The 19,260-nt window shown below is 39.4% G+C and overlaps 1 protein-coding gene across 10 annotated transcripts in view; it reads right to left on the reverse strand.

Moving 5' to 3' along the window:
• Positions 1-11,620: 11,620 nt before the first annotated feature.
• Positions 11,621-19,260, reverse strand: part of LOC105470401 (CD200 molecule) — a 29,525-nt gene continuing 21,885 nt past the window's right edge. For all 10 annotated transcript variants that reach the window (XM_011722369.3, XM_011722368.2, XM_011722370.3 and 7 more), the window contains one exon: positions 11,621-12,097. In XM_011722369.3, coding sequence (XP_011720671.1) covers positions 12,090-12,097 — 8 coding nt within the window. In that variant the 3' untranslated portion in view covers positions 11,621-12,089. The remainder of the gene's footprint in view (positions 12,098-19,260) is intronic.

Below are 19,260 nucleotides of genomic sequence, written 5' to 3' on the forward strand. Positions count from 1 at the left end.
AAATGTGAGCAATCATCTGTCAACCATAATGGTAAATACAATTCCATCGATTGAGTACCATATTTGGCTCTTAAAACAAATTAATAGTGACTTTTCTGGATGGTGGGTAATGGACTAATATTTTTTATGTCTCTACTTCCTTTAATTTTATTCTTCTGTACTTAACATTTTTTATAATGAGCGTGTATTATTTTTAATAATCAGCAAGAAGTATCTTAATCGGACCTTGGCTTCTTGACGATCAAGGCAAGAAGGAAAAATTAGTCATTTATAGTCACACATTACTTAACATTGGAGATGTGCTCTGAGAAATGTGTCGTTAGGTGATTTTGTCATTGTGCAAACATCATAGAGTATACTTACACAAACCAAATAGTATAACCTACTACACACCCAGGTTATCTGGTATAGCCTATTGCTTCTAAGCTACAACCCCGTGCAACATATTATTGTTCTGAATCCTGGAGACAACGGTAACATCATGGTAAGTATTTGTGTATCTAAACATATCTAAACAGAAAGTGTATAAGAAGAATATGATAGAAAAGATTTAGAAATAGTACATCTGTATAGGGCACTTACCATGAATGGAGCTTGCAGGACTAGAAGTTGCTCTGGGTGTCTGTGAGTGAGTGGTGAGTGAATAGGAAGGCCTAAGATATTACTGTAGACTACTGTAGACTAAAAAATACTGTACACCTAGGATACACTATATTTATAAAAATAATTTTTTTCTTCACGGATAAATTAACCTTACTTACTATAACTTTTTTACTTTATAAACTTTTTAATTTGTTTTAACTTTGTGACTCTTGTGGCAACACTTATCTTAAAACACAAGCACATTACACAGCTATACTAAAATATTATCTTTCTTCATATTCTTATTGCATAAACACTTTGTATTTAAAAATTTTTTTTTTACTCTTTCAATTTTTTTATTAAAAATGAAGGCACAAACATACACATTAGCCTAGACCTACACAAGGTCAGGATCATCGATATCACTCTCTTCCACCTCCACATCTCGTCCCACTGAAAGATCTTCAGAGGCAGTAACATCTAAAGAATTGTCATCTCCTATGATAACAATGCTTTCTCCTGGAATACTTCCTGAAGAACCTTCCTGAGGTTGTTTTACAATTAACTATTTATTTATTTATTTATTTATTTTTTTTTTTTGAGACGGAGTCTCGCTCTGTCACCCAGGCTGGAGTGCAGTGGCCGGATCTCAGCTCACTGCAAGCTCCGCCTCCCGGGTTTACGCCATTCTCCGGCCTCAGCCTCCCGAGTAACTGGGACTACAGGCGCCCGCCACCTCGCCCGGCTAGTTTTTTGTATTTCTTAATAGAGACGGGGTTTCACCGTGTTAGCCAGGATGGTCTCGATCTCCTGACCTCGTGATCCGCCCTTCTCGGCCTCCCAAAGTGCTGGGATTACAGGCTTGAGCCACCGCGCCCGGCCAACTATATATTTAAAAGTAAGATGAGTGCACTCTAAAAGCAATGAAAAGTATACTATAGTAAATTCACAAACCTGTAACTTAATCATTTATTATGAAGTATTATGTGCTATACATAATTGTATGTATTATACTTTCATATAAGTGGTAGCACAATAGGTTTGTATACACTAATATCACCACAAATGTTGTGAGTAATGCATTGCACTACAACCTTATGATGGCTATGACATCACTAGGTGATAGGATTTTTTCAGCCTATATAATAGGATTCATTATATAATCTTATGGGACCATTGTTGAATGTGTAGTCTGTCATTGACAGAAACATCATTACACAACCCATGATTGTGTATAATCAGAATAAAAAAGGAGACGCAGGGAGGGGAACAACACACACTGGGGCCTGTCAGCGGAGAGTTGGGTGGAGGGGAGAGAGCATTAGGAAAAAAAGCTAATGCATGCTGGGCTTAATACCTAGGGGATAGGTTGATAGGTGCAGCAAACCCCAGTGGGACATGTTTACCTATATAACAAACCTGCATATGCTGCACATGTACTCCGGAACTTAAAAAAAATTTTTTTAAAGGAGAGAGTGTGCCAATTCCTTCAGGAAAATGGTTTTTCTAGTTTTGGTTTTCACTTGGAACACTAAGAAGTATAATGTACTTTAACTTCAGAATCATTTTTCAGCAAATACGTTGACAATGCCTGAAAATGCTTGTTGTAGCATTGTTCCAGAAATGCAAGGAGTATAAGCAATTCTGTAATGGGCTAAGATTACATGGTTCAAGAATAAATGCCCATTAAATGGATTTTGTGTTTTCATCAATTGTCCCTTAGGATCACTGTCAAATGAGCCAAGGAGTGAGTGTAAAGGCATGACTACTACATCTGATTTAACAGAACAGAATTTAAAAATGTGTTAGGAACAGGCTATAATAGCTTGGAGTTTCTAAGGATAATAAACAAAATATGTGTTAAAAGATTTACAATTACGTGGTGTATACTATAACTCCAGAAATTATGAGGCACCTGCCCAGATGGGTGACCTCCCACTTGCATGCTGTTCAAGTTATGAGCAGGAATAGTCTGGTCATAAAGGAAGAAGTGATGCTGCCAGAGGCATAAAGAGAGTATCATTTCAACTTGATTGTCTGCAATAGTGTATCCTCTGATAAATCATTGGTGGTCAAGAGCGTCACACCAATTGGTAAGAGAAACTATTGGAAACCTCTGTGCTATGTATCCTGGCCACATTTATTGTTTTTCTAAATTCAAAACTATATTCCGTTTGCTTATCCAAACTGCATCAGTACCTGGACTTTCTGTCAGCTCTTTCCTACTATGATACTTCTCAAGATAATGGTTGTATACTCATTTTAACACTCACGCTCACGCTTTGATGAATGATTGAGTGCAGAGTGTTTGGAATTCTATTTTCATTGATAGAAGTCTACGGTAATGGAATTCAAGGTTGTTGAGAAAATATTTTATTTGGAAACCAGATGAAAATGTGGCAGAGTTGAATATATTGTGAAAAAAGAGGAGCTACTAGTGTTCTCGCTTAGCAAAGACAGACATGAGTAATTTTTTAAACTTTGGATCGTAAGATTTTCAAACATACACCAAAATGAAGAGGAGACTACAAGGGCATCAATTTCAACAACGATTAACATATGCCCATTTTATTCCCTATTATCCATATCCAAAATATCACAGCACTCATTACATCTGTAATTATGTGGAATCAAAGTATAAACAGAATTATAATAAACATATTTCTGGTTGGGCACAGTGGCTCACACCTGTAATCCCAGCACTTTGGGATGCCGAGGCAGGTAGATCAACTGAGGTCAGGAGTTCAAGACCAGCCTGGCTAACATGGCAAAACCCCGTCTCTACTACAAATACAAAAATTAACCGGGTGTGGTGGCACACACCTGTAATCCCAGCTGACCCGGAAGGCTGAGGCAGGAGAATCGCTTGAGCCCGGGAGAAAGAGGTTGCAGTGACCTGAGATCGTGCCACTGCACTCCAGCCTGGGCAACAAGAGCGAGGCTCTGTGAAAAGGAAGGGAGAAGAAAGGGAGGAGGAATGGAGAAGGGAGAGGCGAGGGGAGAGGAGGGGAGAGGAGAGGAGAGGGGAGGAGAGGAGAGGGGAGGGGAGAGAGGAGAGGGGAGAGGGGAGAGGGGAGAGGAGAGAGGAGAGGAGAGGAGAGGGGAGGGGAGTCGAGGGGACGGGACGAAAAAGAGACAAAGAGAAAGAGAAAAAGAAAGAGAAAGCAAGAAACAAAGAAAGGAAAGAGAACAAATGACATATTTCTGAATGTCATTTTCTATTCATGATAGTACTTCATGAATACGTGCAGGTAGATTTATTTTATCCTTTATTAAATATTTAATTTCTCCAGAACCAGGATTTTTAGTAGTGTCTTCCTCTGCAAATACCTCTCAGGACCCAGTACAGTGAGATGTCTAAAACGATGCTTCATAAATGCTATCTATTGTGAGACACATGCTGTTGTTCTGATCAACATAAACGGTACTGGCAGAAACACGTAATCTAATGATGAGGAATGCAGTGTCTCTTCCTAATGAAAACTATTCATTAAAACATAAAATTTATAAGAAAATTATATATCTATTTAGTATAAAATTATCATAACCTTCACCTAATAATACTGTGTCTGGTATTGGTGGGTTCTTAGTCTCCCTGACTTCAAGAACGAAGCCACAGACCCTCACCGTGAGTGTTAACAGTTCTTAAAGATTGCGTGTCTGCAGTTTGTTCTTTCAGATGCTCAGATATGTCTGGAGTTTCTTCCTTCTGGTGGGTTTGGGGTCTCCCTGTCCGCAAGAGTGAAGCTGCAGACCTTCGCCGTCACCATTAGGGCTCATAAAGGCAGCACCCACTCAAAGAGTGACAAGCAGTACGATTTACTGTGAACAGCAAAAACGCACACATTCTACACCGAGGAAGGCAACCCAAGCGACTTAACCCTGCTGGCTCAGGCAGCCTGCTTTTATTCCCTTATCTGTCCCCACCCACATCCTGCTGATTGGTCCATTTTACAGAGAGCTGATTGGTCTGTTTTACAGAGAGTTGATTGGTCCACTTTGACCTGGTGCTGACTGGTGTGTTTACAATCCCTGAGCGAGACACAGAGTGCTTATTGGTGCATTTACAATCCCTTCAGCTAGACACAAACGTTTTCCAAGTCCCCACTAGATTAGCTAGACACAGCAAAGAGCACTGATTGGTGCGTTCACAAACCTTGAGCTAGACGCAGAGTGCTGATTGGTGCGTTTACAATCCTTTGGCTAGACATAAAAGTTCTCCAAGTCCCCATGCGGCTTCACCTTGTGGTTCAGGCACGGGTTGTAAGGAAAGCCGCCTGCCAGCCCCATGCTGTGCACCTGCACTCCTCAGCGCTTGTGCAGTGTCCCTCAGGGAGGCTTGGCTGCGCCGGAGCCCATGAGGCGGGGTGGTGGTGGTGGGGAGTTGGGCATGGCAGGCTGCAGGTCCTGAGCCCTGACCCACGGGGAGGCGCCTGAGGCCCCGCGAGAATTCGAGTGCCGCGCAAGCCAGCAGGCAGTGCTGGGGGACCCAGCGCACCCTTTGCAGCTGCTGGCCCGGATGCTAAGCCCCTCACTGCGCCGGCCGGCTGCTCCGAGTGCGGCCCTTGGAGCCCACACTCAGCCGGAACTCTCGCTGGCCCGTGAGCCCCCGTGCTCAGCCCCGGTTCCCTCCGGGGCCTCTCCCTCCACACCTCTCCGCAAGCAGAGGGAGCTGGCTCTGGCCTGGCCCAGCTCAGAGAGGGGCTCCCACAGTGCAGCGGCGAGCTGAAGGGCTCCTTAAGCACGGCCAGAGTGGACTCAGAGGCCGAGAAGGCACCCAGAGCTAGCAAGGGCTGCTAGCACTTTGTCACCTCTCAGTATCAGCACCTGTATTCCATCTTTTGGTTAAATAAAACAAAAACTGTGATCCAATTATATAAAGTTACTTGTTTTCTTTCTCTTCATGTTTTCACTGGTGTTGAAATATTCTCTCCAATATGTTTAGCTTTTGAAACTTCATGAGAGTGAATGGAAATTCATTCAAGTCTGGCTTTGTAATGAGTGGTTCATGGTTTTTGATGTGTTATTTTTAACCCGATGTATCTGGAAACGTTTCCCTCCCCAGGCAAAAATACTCTCTTACTTGTTTATGGGCTCTCTCACTTTCTCTTCTCAAGATCCAAAACTGAAAAACAAGCTGTTGAAAACAAAAAAACTCCAGCCAAGGGAAATCTATGCAACGGAAAAGGGATTTTCTAGAATAAAGTGTAATGTCGAAACTGCATATACTCTCTCAAACAGGATGAGTACCTTCTCACTGCCAAAGTAGTTGGAGGGACATCAAACACCAGTGATGGGAACATTGAATCTCACATAAGGTAAAGTGATTCAGGAAAGTTTTGGGTTCCAGTAAGCATTCAGGTCTTGAATATAGATATATAAACTTAGGAAATGGTTTTCTCAGCTGAGCCAGGGCACCAAACCAGATCTGTCTTTGTAAGAACAATGAGTGGTACTGCTTTCTGGTTCTCTCATCTGTCTGGTGAAGACGTGAGGCTTCTGTGATCTGAGTAAGTTATTTGAGTTTTGTAGGCCTCAGTTTCTTCATTTCTGAAATCTCTTCTAGTGCTTCTATGATTCTTTTTCTTTTGTTTTTTTGAGATGGAGTCTCGCTCTGTCACCCAGGCTGGAGTGTGGTGGCATGATCTCAGCTCACTGCTCACTGCATGATCTCAGCTCCACCTCCCGGGTTCAAGCGCTTCTCCTGCCTCAGCCTCCCGAGTAGCTGGGATTACAGGCATGTGCCACCATGCCTGGATAATTTAATTTGTATTTTTAGTAGAGACGGGGTTTCTCCATGTTGGTCAGGCTGGTCTCGAACTCCTGACCTCAGGAAAGCCACCCGCCTCAGCCTCCCAAAGTGCTGGGATTACAGGCGTGAGCCACTGCACCCAGCCTGCTTCCATGATTCTTATTCAGTTTCTTCCTCAGGTATTCATAGGATGTTATTTGGTTTCCATCAAGAGTTTCGGTTTACCTAGGGGCATTTGTGCTAGTCAAATCTTGTGACACTAGGTCTCAAACTGTTACTTAACCTTTGTTTATACAAATGGTGGCTTCTGATGACACTTCGAAGATAGGACATGGTCAAATAAATACAATATCAATTTGTTAGGCCTGGAGTTCTCTCAAGAAATACATTCTCTCTTTCCAAGTTCTCTGGAAATTAAAGTTAGCTCCAAGATGAAGTAGATAAAACATCTCCTTTCATAGAGTAACTGCAACAACGTTTAGGTAGTTACAGCGCTGGCCCACTGAGACAAGTGAAAAGGGGAAATAAACTACAAGATATCATTAGGCTACGTTGCACAAACACAGGCCAATTCTACCCACTCTTCAAGGTACACAGTAAAATCGATGTGTTTCCATCACACTGCTCACTGTTTTTCCAATTCATTGCTGAAATTTTAGTGCTTCCTGATGTTTTTTTGCCTAAGAGTCATCTGTCCTATTAATCAATATACAACTTAAGATCATTTAATTAAAGCCATCACCTGACTTTTTTTAAAAGGTGATGCAGTTGTCCTGCGGAATCCTCAGGAGATTGGTTCCAGAACCTCCATGGATACCTAATCTGCAGATGCTCAAGTTCCTGATATAAAATGGCCTAGTATATTCATATCACCTATGCACATTTTCCCACATACTTTAAATCATCTCTAGATTACTTATAAACCTATTACAATGTAAATAATATACATATAGTTGTTATACTGTATTGTTTTTAAATTGTTTTTATTTTTATTCTTGTATTTTTTTTTTTCAGATATTTTTTATCCGTGATTGGTTGACTCCACAAATATGGAACCCACAGATAGGGAAGGCTGACTGTATTTACAATATTGTCTGATTTATTAGAAAATAAACTAACATGTATACAAGTTAAGGAACTTACTAGATACTGAGCTAAACACAATCAGATCCAGAATCATGTGGTAATTGAAATGCTTCACCTGAGCAGCTGGGCTTCAGTGCCTCTCTAATTGCACCGGAACATAAAAGCTACTTCCAGAAACACCCAACTCTCTCTCTTTATGAGTTCCAACTTTCTGAGATGAGTGTCCCACTATCTAGACTATTATGAGTCCTGTTAAAAGTATTAAAGTATCTTTAGGGTATCTATGGAGTATTTTTCAGGGGAAAAGGCATATGAATCATGAAGGTACCAGCAGGAAAAACATTCCAGGCAGAGAGATGAGGAAATGCCAAGGCTCTGAGATAGAAACATGTCTGAAATGTTGGTGAAATAGCAGGGAGACTAGTGATCAGGAGAGAGAATAGTAGAAGGTGATTTCAGAGAGTATCAGCGAGCCCCATTGTCTAGAGCCTTATAGCCCATGTAAAGACTTTGGCTTCTATTCTAGGTGAGATGGGAATTGGAAATAAGCACTTGGAAATTTTAGGCAGGAGAATTATGTGATTTGACTTGACATATTTTAGAACAGTTATGTTTCAAATAGACTGAAAGGGGAAGAACACAGAAGCACGAAGATTAATTAGAAAGCAATAACAATGATCTAGGAAGAAAATAATAATGGTTTGGGCCAGGTGGAAGACTGGAGGTAGGAGCTGGATTCTGAATATAATGACAGAACAAACAGGATATGCTGGCAAGTAAGACTGACATAAATCACTACAGGGTGGGGAGAAAAGAGAGTTCACTAGACAGGAAGCCGGGATTTCTGAGTTGGAGTTTCAGCCAAAAACATATTTACAGTGCTACCAGAAGAAAGTCACTGAAAAGTATGAAGGCTCATTTTTCACACCTACAAAAATGGGGTTAATTACCTTCAGGACCTCACAAGACAAATGATTATGACGTCTGTGTGAATGTTGGCTTGCTTGGATTGAATCACTGCTCTATGTAAGTTTGTGCAAGTGAATCAGCCTGAGTAAATGCGGAGGGGAGGATGAAATCAAATCTGGAATATGTTGAGAACGAACAAAAATAAAAATATTACTGCTGCGAAGAAATAATTTAAGAAGTTTATTTTATTTTTATTTTTATTTTATTTTTTTGAGACGGAGACTCACTCTGTCACCCAGGCTGGAGTGCAGTGGCAAGATCTCGGCTCATTGCAAGCTCCACCTCCCGGATTCACACCATTCTCCTGCCTCAACCTCCCGAGTAGCTGGGACTACAGGCATCTGCCACTGTGCCCGGCTAATTTTTTGCATTTTTAGTAGAGACGGGGTTTCCCCATGTCGGCCAGGATGGTCTCTATCTCCTGATCTCCTGATCCGCCCACCTTGGCCTCTCAAAGTGCTGGGATTACAGGTGTGAGCCACCACGCCCGGCCAAGAAGCTTTATTTTAAAACGCAAAGGCTGAGCAAAGTCACTCACCCCTTTAATCCCAGCTAAGACCAAGACAGGAGGATTGTTTGAGGCCAGGAGTTTGAGACCAGCCTGGACATCATAGTAAGACCTTATCTCAATAAAAAATTAAAAATTAGCTAGGCATGGTGGTGCGTGCCTGTAGTCCTAGCTACTCAGAAGGCTGAGGCAGTAGGATCACCTGAATCCAGGATTTCAAGGCTGCAGTGAGCTATGATGGCACCACTGCACTCCAGCCTGGGTGACACAGTGAGACCCTGTCTCTACAACAAAAATTAAATAAAATACTCTAAGCTCAGAATAGCCATAGAAGAAAGTTCAAAAAAAATTATTTAATCGAAGCCTTATGATTCCTAGTAGAAATATGGATTTTGTACTCTTTGAACCTAGATTTATGGATTGTTAACAAGTCATGGATAGAGGAATACAAACCACCAAAAAGAAAATATAAAACGACAAAAAAACCCTTCATTTGCAGTTTCAGTTTCAGTTAAGCGCAATAGACTTCTGTTTTCTCCTCTCTCTAAGCAGGTTTGCACTACCCTGGAATTTTTCTAAATTTCTACAGATAAGAGAAATACATGATTGAATTATTCTAAGGGACTCAAAAGTTTATAACTTTCCCAGACTGCTTAACTACGCAAAGCCCAAGCTACCTCTTTCTAATTCACAAATACAAAAAAGCACCAGTAGTTGAAAGTTTAGGGTAAGTATGGGAGGGCTGGTGAGCAGCCCCCCACTGTGAGAGGGCAGGAGACATGGAGGAGAAAGCAAGGCTGTGGTGTTCTACATGGAGCCACCTTCTCAGCATGCTCTCAATTACCCTTTGCTTCTCCTCTTTATCTCTCTATAACCTCCCAAGTCTTCCCCATCAAACATACCTATCCTAAGTCCAAGTATCTCAACATCCTGAAAAGTAACTGAAAAGCCATTTAATAAGCCAATTTAAATTGAATTATTAACAATAGATAAAAATTAGTCTTTGAGCTGTCTCTGCATTTTGAGGAGGAGCTCTCAGTAATGCAATGGCCTAAAGTCCTGGTTAAAAGGTGAAATGCTTAGGTACCATGAAGACAGATGTTTAGCAAGGAGTTCCTTTGAAAAAGACTCATGACATCTTGCCATAAGGTGTTTTTCTTCTTTGCCTATACTTTAAATCAGCAGTCTTTAGCATTGTCCCTGAGACCATCTCAGGGGGTCCACATAATCAAAAAATTATTGTCATGGTAACACCAATAAATTATTTGACTTTTTCGCTCTCATTCTCTAATAAATGTGCTCCCGAAGTCTTCCAGAAGCTGTATGATGTATGTCGTTGGCATCACTCTGATAGCTAGTAGGATATATGGTTATATACTTTTGTATTTAAATTTTATCGGTTTTAATTTCAAATATGATAAATATCAACAGATACAATTCACATTACAGAAAAAGCTCTTTGGGATCCCCAATGATGTTTTTGAATGTGTAGAGAAAGGGGTCCTAAGACCAAAATGTTTGAGAACTATTGCGTTAAGTCATTCTGCCTGATCTAGTGCCAATTTAGCCGAGATACTAGAAATACAGAAAAATACAAGGGGATGATTCCCACTAAATTCAAAACTATATGAGCTAATCAGTCTGCAAAGGTTGGTATTTAAAAGCAAAATCAAAAGAACATATATAAGGAAGCGCTGCAGAGCTGATAGGGTCATGTCAAAAGGACATAGGTACCAACTCAAAGGAGCTCACACTGGCCAGACATCTGATTTGTGTTTTTGTGATTAGTCAGAAGCATCAACTCATCTTTTAGGAGGCGGAAGATAGAGAGGAGGGGAGGGTTTTACATATCTTGGGAAAAGACAAGGATTATCATTCATTTCCACATTTCCCAAGAGAATATCATAAGCCAAATATTTGGAGCCAACACTTTTAATTGTTCAATATTTTACTACAAATATAAGAAACAATACAGAATTAAATAACACATGAAAATCTTGCGCGCTTTCTCTATATATAAATATCCAATATAACAGTGAAAACAACTTACACTTTAATTCCTAGGCCACTGGATAGACACAGACAAAGCAAAAGATACTGAAAAAGCAACTAATTTGGTCTCACGGTTATTAAAGATTCAACATCATTCCACTAGCTGGAACAATATCTTTAGAACAAAGGGATTGTATGCTCATATTTGCCTCCTCTGCTATTGTGAAAAGTTAATGCATGGCAACAGAAGTCAGCAGAGACAAAGCATATGAATTGGCTGACTGCTATACAGGAAATCTCCTAAACATCTGTTTTCATAATGTATTTTCATTATATGAGGCTGAATTTAGAATGACTTAAAATAGGGCTGGGTCATGTTATAAGACAAATGGACAGGGAAAGCATGCTTCTCAAAAAATATGAGCTATTCTAAGACTAACAATATTTATCCAGCTATAAAAATAGGTAAGCTAAATGAATAAGTTAAGATTGCCAATGTTACTTCACAATAAATTCAGTCCTATTTTTGTTGGAGTAAATCTCACAGAAGCACATGAAGAACAGCAGTGAAACCAATGATTCTAGCAAGGCCAGCTATTAGCAAAGCAGTAAGCAGGAAGTGGACTAGATACCAAATGATGGGGAAACAGACTCATAGACCTAAGAATATAGGAAGAAGGGATATAACATCAACAGAAAGGCAAAAGGTCATCTCTCTGTATTCTTTCTTCTCTCTCTCTCTTTCACTTCTTTCCTCTTTGCTTATTCCCTTTTTTTTTTTTCTAGAATTACATTTTAAATTAAGTTTTAGAGCTATGTGGTAAATTATTTGGTCCAATTCCTTTATACTTTGGATGAGGTAAAGTGACTAACAGAGGTCCCCACCAGTAGGAGTCCAAGTCAGTCTGTGAGCTCAGTGCTCCTGATACTAAGTCCAGTGCTCTTTCAACCACATAACATGGCATTGCTTTACAAAATCAAGTCCTACAACAGACCTGAGAGGTAAAATGACTTCCTCTTGGGATTCAAACACTGAGTAGCTCAGATGGCAGTAAAAAGTCGTGGGATCCTTAAGGCTTTCGCTCCCACCTCTTTTGCTCTTTCAGGTCCTTTGGAGAATGGCCCCTTTTCCTCCTGCTTTTCTCTCATGTCAAATTCAAGTAGACCAGGGAATCACTTTCAGGGTGCTATGTGACTCATTTAGGGCTCTGGATAAAAGAGAAACAAGGTATTAACTTTGGACACTTATAAATTCTATCATAATATATTTTAAGAAGATAAATAATAGAAAGATTAAGAAACACAGAATTATTCTAGTGTATATTCATTGGCAAAGATAAAGAAGTAGACATTTCTGACCCAGTATGAGGTGAGGGGACTACGACTATTTACAAGAACAAAAGTAGACTGGATGCGGTGGCTCATGGCTGTAAGTCCAGTGTTTTGGGAGGCCGACGTGGGAGGATCATTTTAGCCCAGTTCAAGACCAGTCTGGGCAATATAGTAAGACCTTGTATCTACAAAAAATAAAAATAAATAGCTGGACATGGTGGTATGCACCTGTAGTCCTAGCTACTCAGGAGGCTGAGGCATGAGGATAACTTGAGCCCAGGAGATTGGGGCTGTGGTGAGTTATGATCTCACCACTGCACTCCAGCCCCAGGCAATATAGCAAGATGCTATCTCTAAAAAACAAAGACTAAAACGGAACCAAAACAAAAATAAAAGGACATATGTAATCCTAGGAAATAATGATTTAGCCAATCACCAAAGATTACAAGTAAAGGAACATGTTCAAAAATTCCAAATGATCAAAATGTATTCCATTTGTAAGCTTTGTTTCTGATGGATAATAACTCACTGGATGTCAGGGTAGAAATGGTCATGAAGTAGAGGCCTTTCTGAGGGCTAATGGCTTTCTGGCACATACTGGGAGCCTGGGAGCCTCTCAAGGCACGTAGATGACATGAAAGACTTGGAATTTTATCTTGGCACCACCTCTCACTTTCTGTGTCATCTTAGGTAATTATTTACCAGCACCTGCAAAGTTCTGCACATTTTAGATCCTGCCAATATTTCTAACATCAGATATCAATGGACCATGGAAAGACCATCTTTCCCCAACATGGCTCAATACTTTTCAATTTAAATAGTAAAAATGAAGTACTAGAAAAATGACATAAAATAATAGACATAATATAATTCATTTTTAAATTATTAGATTTAACAGATGTAAAATTACTGTCAAATTCTTATCATAAAGTATAAGCATTTATTTTCAATTATGTACTTATTTTGCTTCAGACTAGTAAAGAACACTTCTTGGATGGGCAACCATCCTCAGACCATATTTGGAGTAACACTGCTCTAAAATATATCTATAGATAGATAGAGATATAGATAAAAGCTATATATATTTTTTGAGATGAAGTCTCGCTGTGTCAACCAAGCTAGAGTGCAGTGGCGCAATCTCTCCTCACTGCAACCTCCACCTCCTGGATTCAAGTGATTCTCCTGCCTCAGCCTCCTGAGTAGCTGGGAGTACAGGTACATGCCACTATGCCTGGCTAATTTTCATACTTTCAGTAGAGATGGGGTTTCACTATGTTGGCCAGGCTGGTACCAAACTCCTGACCTCAGGTGATCTGCCCACCTCGGCCTCCCAAAGTGCTGGGATTACAGATGTGCGCCACCGCGTCCTGTAAAATATTAATGACTTGTCTGCCTTAGAGCTTTCACATTTGCAATTAATTTGCTAAAAGCCACTCTTCGCTTGTCTCCTCCATGGCTGGCTTATTCTCTCCTTGCAGGTCTCTGATTAAAAGTCACTACCTCAGCGAAGCCTTCCCTAACAAATTCAAGGTAACTGTTATCCTTTTCAAGTTATCCTCTTTCATTGCATGCTATATTTTATATTATTCTATATTATTTCCTTGTGCAAAATCTCATGTTTGAATAGTATCCTTATTTGTTGATTCACTTGTCATTTCTCTGCCTGTCCCCCTAACCAGTCATCTCCATTAAAATGGCAAGGTCCTGTTTTGTTCATTAGAGTATAATAACCAGTGCTAATTACAATGCCAAGCATGTTAGAAATTATTAATAAATACTTATAAAATGAATGAATTGAACTTCTGTGAATTTGGTTTTGTCATCTATCAGATGGAAATACTTTCCTTATCAATGTGCTGTGAGAATTAAATGTAATAACTTCTAGGTCTAGTCCTTTTGTCTCATGAACATCCATTTAAATATTTAAGAACACCCTCCATACCTTCCTTTCATCCCAATTACAAAGTTTTATCTTCTGAAATCTAAGTACTGTTTTCCTTAAGTGGTAAGACTATGCATTTTGAACTAACCATTACCAATAACAGAATCTATAATTCTTATATGACCTAACCACTGACTGGAATCCAGAATAAGAATCCAAATGATAGCATGGTTTCCTTTAAAGATCACTAGTATATATTTTTGTTGTTGTTGTTTGTTTGTTTTAAAAAAGCTCTTAAATTAAGCCTGACTTTGAATGGTTGATTACTTGATTTTGTATCTGGTCTGAAGAAGTTTTTCCTTTCTCTAAAATAAAGTTTCTACATATCTACCTCTATCTCCCTCCGTCGCCTCAAAGGCCATGCTTTACTCACAGCCCTTGCCAGAGCAAAACCTTTTAGGATTCTTCTAAACTCTAGAATACCTAAGGACTACCTGAAGTACTGGTTAATTTGCAAATACACAGGACACTCGTAGAGAATGTGATTCTTTGTGTTTTCATGTGGTTCAGGAATATACTTTCGTTTTCTTTCTTTCTCTCTTTCTCTTTCTTTCTTTCTTTCTTTCGTTCTTTCTTTCTCTCTCTCTCTCTCTTTCCTCTCTCTTTCTTTCTTTCCTCTATCTCTCTCGCTTTTCTTTCTTTCTCTGTTTTCTTTCTTTTTGGATTGGGTAATCTATGAAGCAATGTATGAGGGAACAAAAATAATAAGATAAGTTTAAAACATATGGAATAGAGAGTGAAGAAATTGTTTATTGCAGAGAAGACAGAGCAGCCAAGTTGTGGTAAGAATAGGAGAAACTAGATGCAAAACTCATGAATCAGTGCTGATAGGGAACCTAGGGCAGCTTTCAATCTACAGGTACCTTCAGGCACCTGCCCTTCTTGACATGTGGCAGTTGAGTTTCCTGGAAATCCATTTATACACATCCTTACAGGAACTGTCCTCCCTCTACCCCTGACTTGCACTAGCTTCACTGAGTACTTTCTTCTCACACTCCTACAAAAAAAAATTTCTAACCAAAACAGTTTCTCTTCTTCAAAAAGAGATACGATTGCACTAGCAGGAAATCAGTTTTTGGCATCACAAGCTCATCTAGGCATCACAAGCTCATTTAGGCATCACAAGTTCATTTCAGTATCTGCATGTTTTTAGTACACACATTTTCTGATTCTGTCTCCCCACTGGGTCCCCACAAATTTCTCCCAAGACTACTACTGAAATGACTTATATAGCGGGTCCTCCAACAACATCCTTTCATTCCACAACATCTTGTTATAATGTTGATGAGAAAAACAATAGATTCCCGTCCAGGGCCACTGTGTGGAGTTAGCACATTCTCCCTAAGTCTGCAAGGGTTTTCTCTGGATACTCCGGTTCCCCCCACATCCGAAACATGTACTGCATGTTATGTAAACTGGCATGTCCAAATGGTCCCAGTCTGAGTAACTCTGTGTGTGTGTGTGTGTGTGTGTGTGTGTGTGTGTGTGTGTCTGAATGCCCCCTGCTATGGGATGACATCCTGTCTGGTGGCAGTTTCTGCCTTGCATCCTGAGCTGCCAGGATAGGCTCTGGCCACCCACGCCCTTGAACTGAAATCACTGAGTAAATAATTATCTCACTTGTTTTTGTTACTCTTTCTTAAAAGTATGCATAGCTCACATTTATTTCAATGTTTAATATTAGAAACGTTTTGGTCTTTATTAAAAGTTTGGTGATGTTTTTGAGACCAGAAATATGCCATAGGAACTTAAGTCTTGTTTCTATCATGTAGCCTGTGGTAAAATTGGTTTTGTTACATGCCATTTTGCTTAAACCTGCAGTTTCTAAGAACCTATTGATGACATTAAGACTTACTGTATGTGTTCTTCTCCCTTCCAAATACTCATGCCCATGTGTCCAAACAGGTTCAGATAACTTCTGAAATCTTCCTCAAAGCTTTGCTAACTGCTACAATTCCTAAGTTTTTCCCTCCATTTATCTCTTTAAACTCGTCCCTCCTTGAACATTTGTACAATTCATGAAAATATACATCGATAAAACGAAAAAGGACCTTAGATTTAGTAATGATAAAAATGAACATTTGCTAGAAACTTACACTGCCACATTGGTGTGCCAGAGCTTTACTGGCTCATGCTGATGGTTAAATTGTTAGTAGCTTGAAATTTGCTGCAGTGGCAACATTTACTTCACAGAAGTTGGCGAAAGCTACAAATAAGCACTCCACCCCTCTCCTCCCAAGCCAGCGTTCTAGCGTATCATTCGTTTTAGGCACTTTTCTAAGCACTTGTATGTATTCCCCTTTAAATCTTCACAACATTCTTATGAGCTACAGTTACAATTATTATCCCCATCTTACTCAATGAGGAAAGGGAGGCACAGGGAAGTTAAATGGCTTGTCCAAAGGTACTCAGCTAATTTGTAAGGAACTGGATTTGATCAAAATCACTAAGTAATTGTTCATTATTGCAAATACAAATGACTAACTAGAAAAGAACCAATTTTATATGTCATTGGCTATCATTCTTGCCAGAATTAACAGTTGAAAACTTTAAACTCTTGAAGGAGAAATATTGTAGAAATAAATATCACATTCAGTTTCTCAATTATTTCATGTGGCCTTGGTTAAGATGAAAAGAATTCCAGTTAGATAGGAGTAATAACTTCAAGAGATCTATTGTACAACATGGTGACTATGGTTAATAACAATGTATTGTAGACTTGAATATTACTGACAGAGTAGATTTTATGTGTTCATACCACAAAAAAATAAGTATGTGAGGCAATACACATGTTAAGTAGCTTGATTTAGCCATTCTACAATGTATACGTATATACAAATATCATGTTGTACACCATAAATACATACAATTTCTATTTTCAATTAAAAAATAAAAACAAAAATTCATAATAATAGTTTAAAAAAGATTAAAAGAAAATTGTGTACACAATCCCAAAGGTATTTAATGAGAACTCTTTAAAGGACTTTCAAAATACAAGGCTAGCATTTCTTTTTATTGTATAAAAATGGGAGAAGTTTGGAGAATTTATAAACTAGTTGTCAGGCCTCTGAGCCCAAGCCAAGTCATCGCATCCCCTGTGACTTGCATGTATACACCCAGATGGCCTGAAGTAAATGAAGAATCACAAAAGAAGTGAAAATGTCCTACCCCTGCCTTAACTGATAACATTCCACCACAAAAGAAGTGGAAATGACCAGTCCTTGCCTTAAGTGATGACATTACCTTGTGAAAGTCCTTTTCCTGGCTCATCCTGGCTCAGAAAGCTCCCCCACTGAGCACCTTGCGACCCCCACTCCTGCCCGCCAGAGAACAACCCCTCTTTGACTGTAATTTTCCTTTACCTACCCAAATCCTATAAAATGGCCCCACCCTTATCTCCCTTCGCTGACTGTCTTTTCAGACTCAGCCCGCCTGCACCCAGGTGATTAAAAAGCTTTATTGCTCACACAAAGCCTGTTTGGTGGTCTCTTCACATGGACGCGCGTGACACTAGTATCCACAGAGACTCAGAGCTATAGCAGCATTGGTCAGTCATCATGAAATTCTATCTAGTTTGAATACTGATAAGGGCAAGAGGCTCTCTTTTGATAGTCTCTCGTTCATAAATTTTCATAATTGTGCCTCATGAAATGCGGAATGTAACACTGAAGTTGTGATTTTTGCAAAATGCGTCTTGCGTGTTTGTAGTACAAAATCTCATTTGTTCTTTATTTACTAGAAGAAATTGTATTTTTTTTTTACAATATGGTTATTTTTAGAGATTAAAATTATTCAAATTAAATTGTACTGAACACATGTTTATTTCTTAATTTTTTTCTGATATTTCTAACATTTTTTTCTACTTAATATGCTTCATCAAATATATATATATATATTTAGCTCTGTCTTTAAAAAAATTGTTAGTGGAAGAACTGCTCTACTGCATATGGGCTGCTGAAATCAATTAGGGCCTATAAATGGGAATTTTGAAGAATTCTGAAAATGAAATGAAAAGCATTGAGGCTCCTAAAATCTATAATGACCTCATAACGTGACTCTGCAAGTATTAGGGACTGAGAAATTCCCAGTTGAATAAGTTATGATAAATGGGGAAAGACCAATTTGGTTATATGCCTACTATCACTACACAGAGTGAGGAATAGAATTTTCCCACTTTGAACTTTCACAGTTCCCTGTGAACTTGTGTTTACGGGATGCTTATGACTAAGACAAAGGAAGTCAGAATTGCTTCCTCTATGAAAAGGTGGAAACAGGGAGAAGCAGGAAATATGTAAGAACTGAGATTCTAAGGAAAAAAAGTCTTTGTGATATTACAGTTAGTGATTTTGTAATGTTACAGTTAGTGATAACTAACAAGGGAAATTAACAAGGGAAAGCAGAAGTGATGCTTTTGCGTTACAGATTTGAGAGACAAAATATAATCTTGGAAAATAAAGCCTTGCCTGGTCAGAGGTTCTGACCAGGTTTTGAAGTTCTTTGATAGAGAGTTGCCAAGAGCAGAGCAAAGGCTATGGAATTACAGAGAGAGAATGCTTCCACTGGGAGGTCGGCAAACAGCTATCACTCCAAGCAACTCACTCCCACACCCTCTTAGCATTTGTGGTAGGCATAATAATGGCACCCCAAAGACATCCATATTCTAATTCCAGGAATCTGTGAATATGTAACTTTACATGGCAAAAGGAATTTTGCTGATGTGATTAAATTAAGGACCCTGAGATGGATTATGCAGTAGGACCCAATGTAATCACAAGGATCCTTATAAGAGAAAAAGGAGATTTAGAGTGATTTAGAGTGATTCAATGTGAAAAAGACTCAATTGGACCTTGTTGGCTTTGAGGATGCAAGGTAAGGAACGCGGGCAGTCTCTAAAAGCAGGAAAAGAGAGAGAGGGAAAAAAAGGATTCTCCCCTAGAGCCTCCAGAAAGGAATAGACGTCTCCCTGCAGACACCTTGTTTTAAACCCAATGAGACCCATGTTGGACTTCTGACCTCAGAACTGCAGTATAATACATGTGTGTTGTTTTAAGCCACTAAGTTTGTAATAATTTGGTAAAGGAGCAATAGAAAATTAAT

This window comes from Macaca nemestrina, chromosome 2 (assembly GCF_043159975.1).
Source record: "Macaca nemestrina isolate mMacNem1 chromosome 2, mMacNem.hap1, whole genome shotgun sequence".
NCBI lineage: Eukaryota > Metazoa > Chordata > Mammalia > Primates > Cercopithecidae > Macaca > Macaca nemestrina.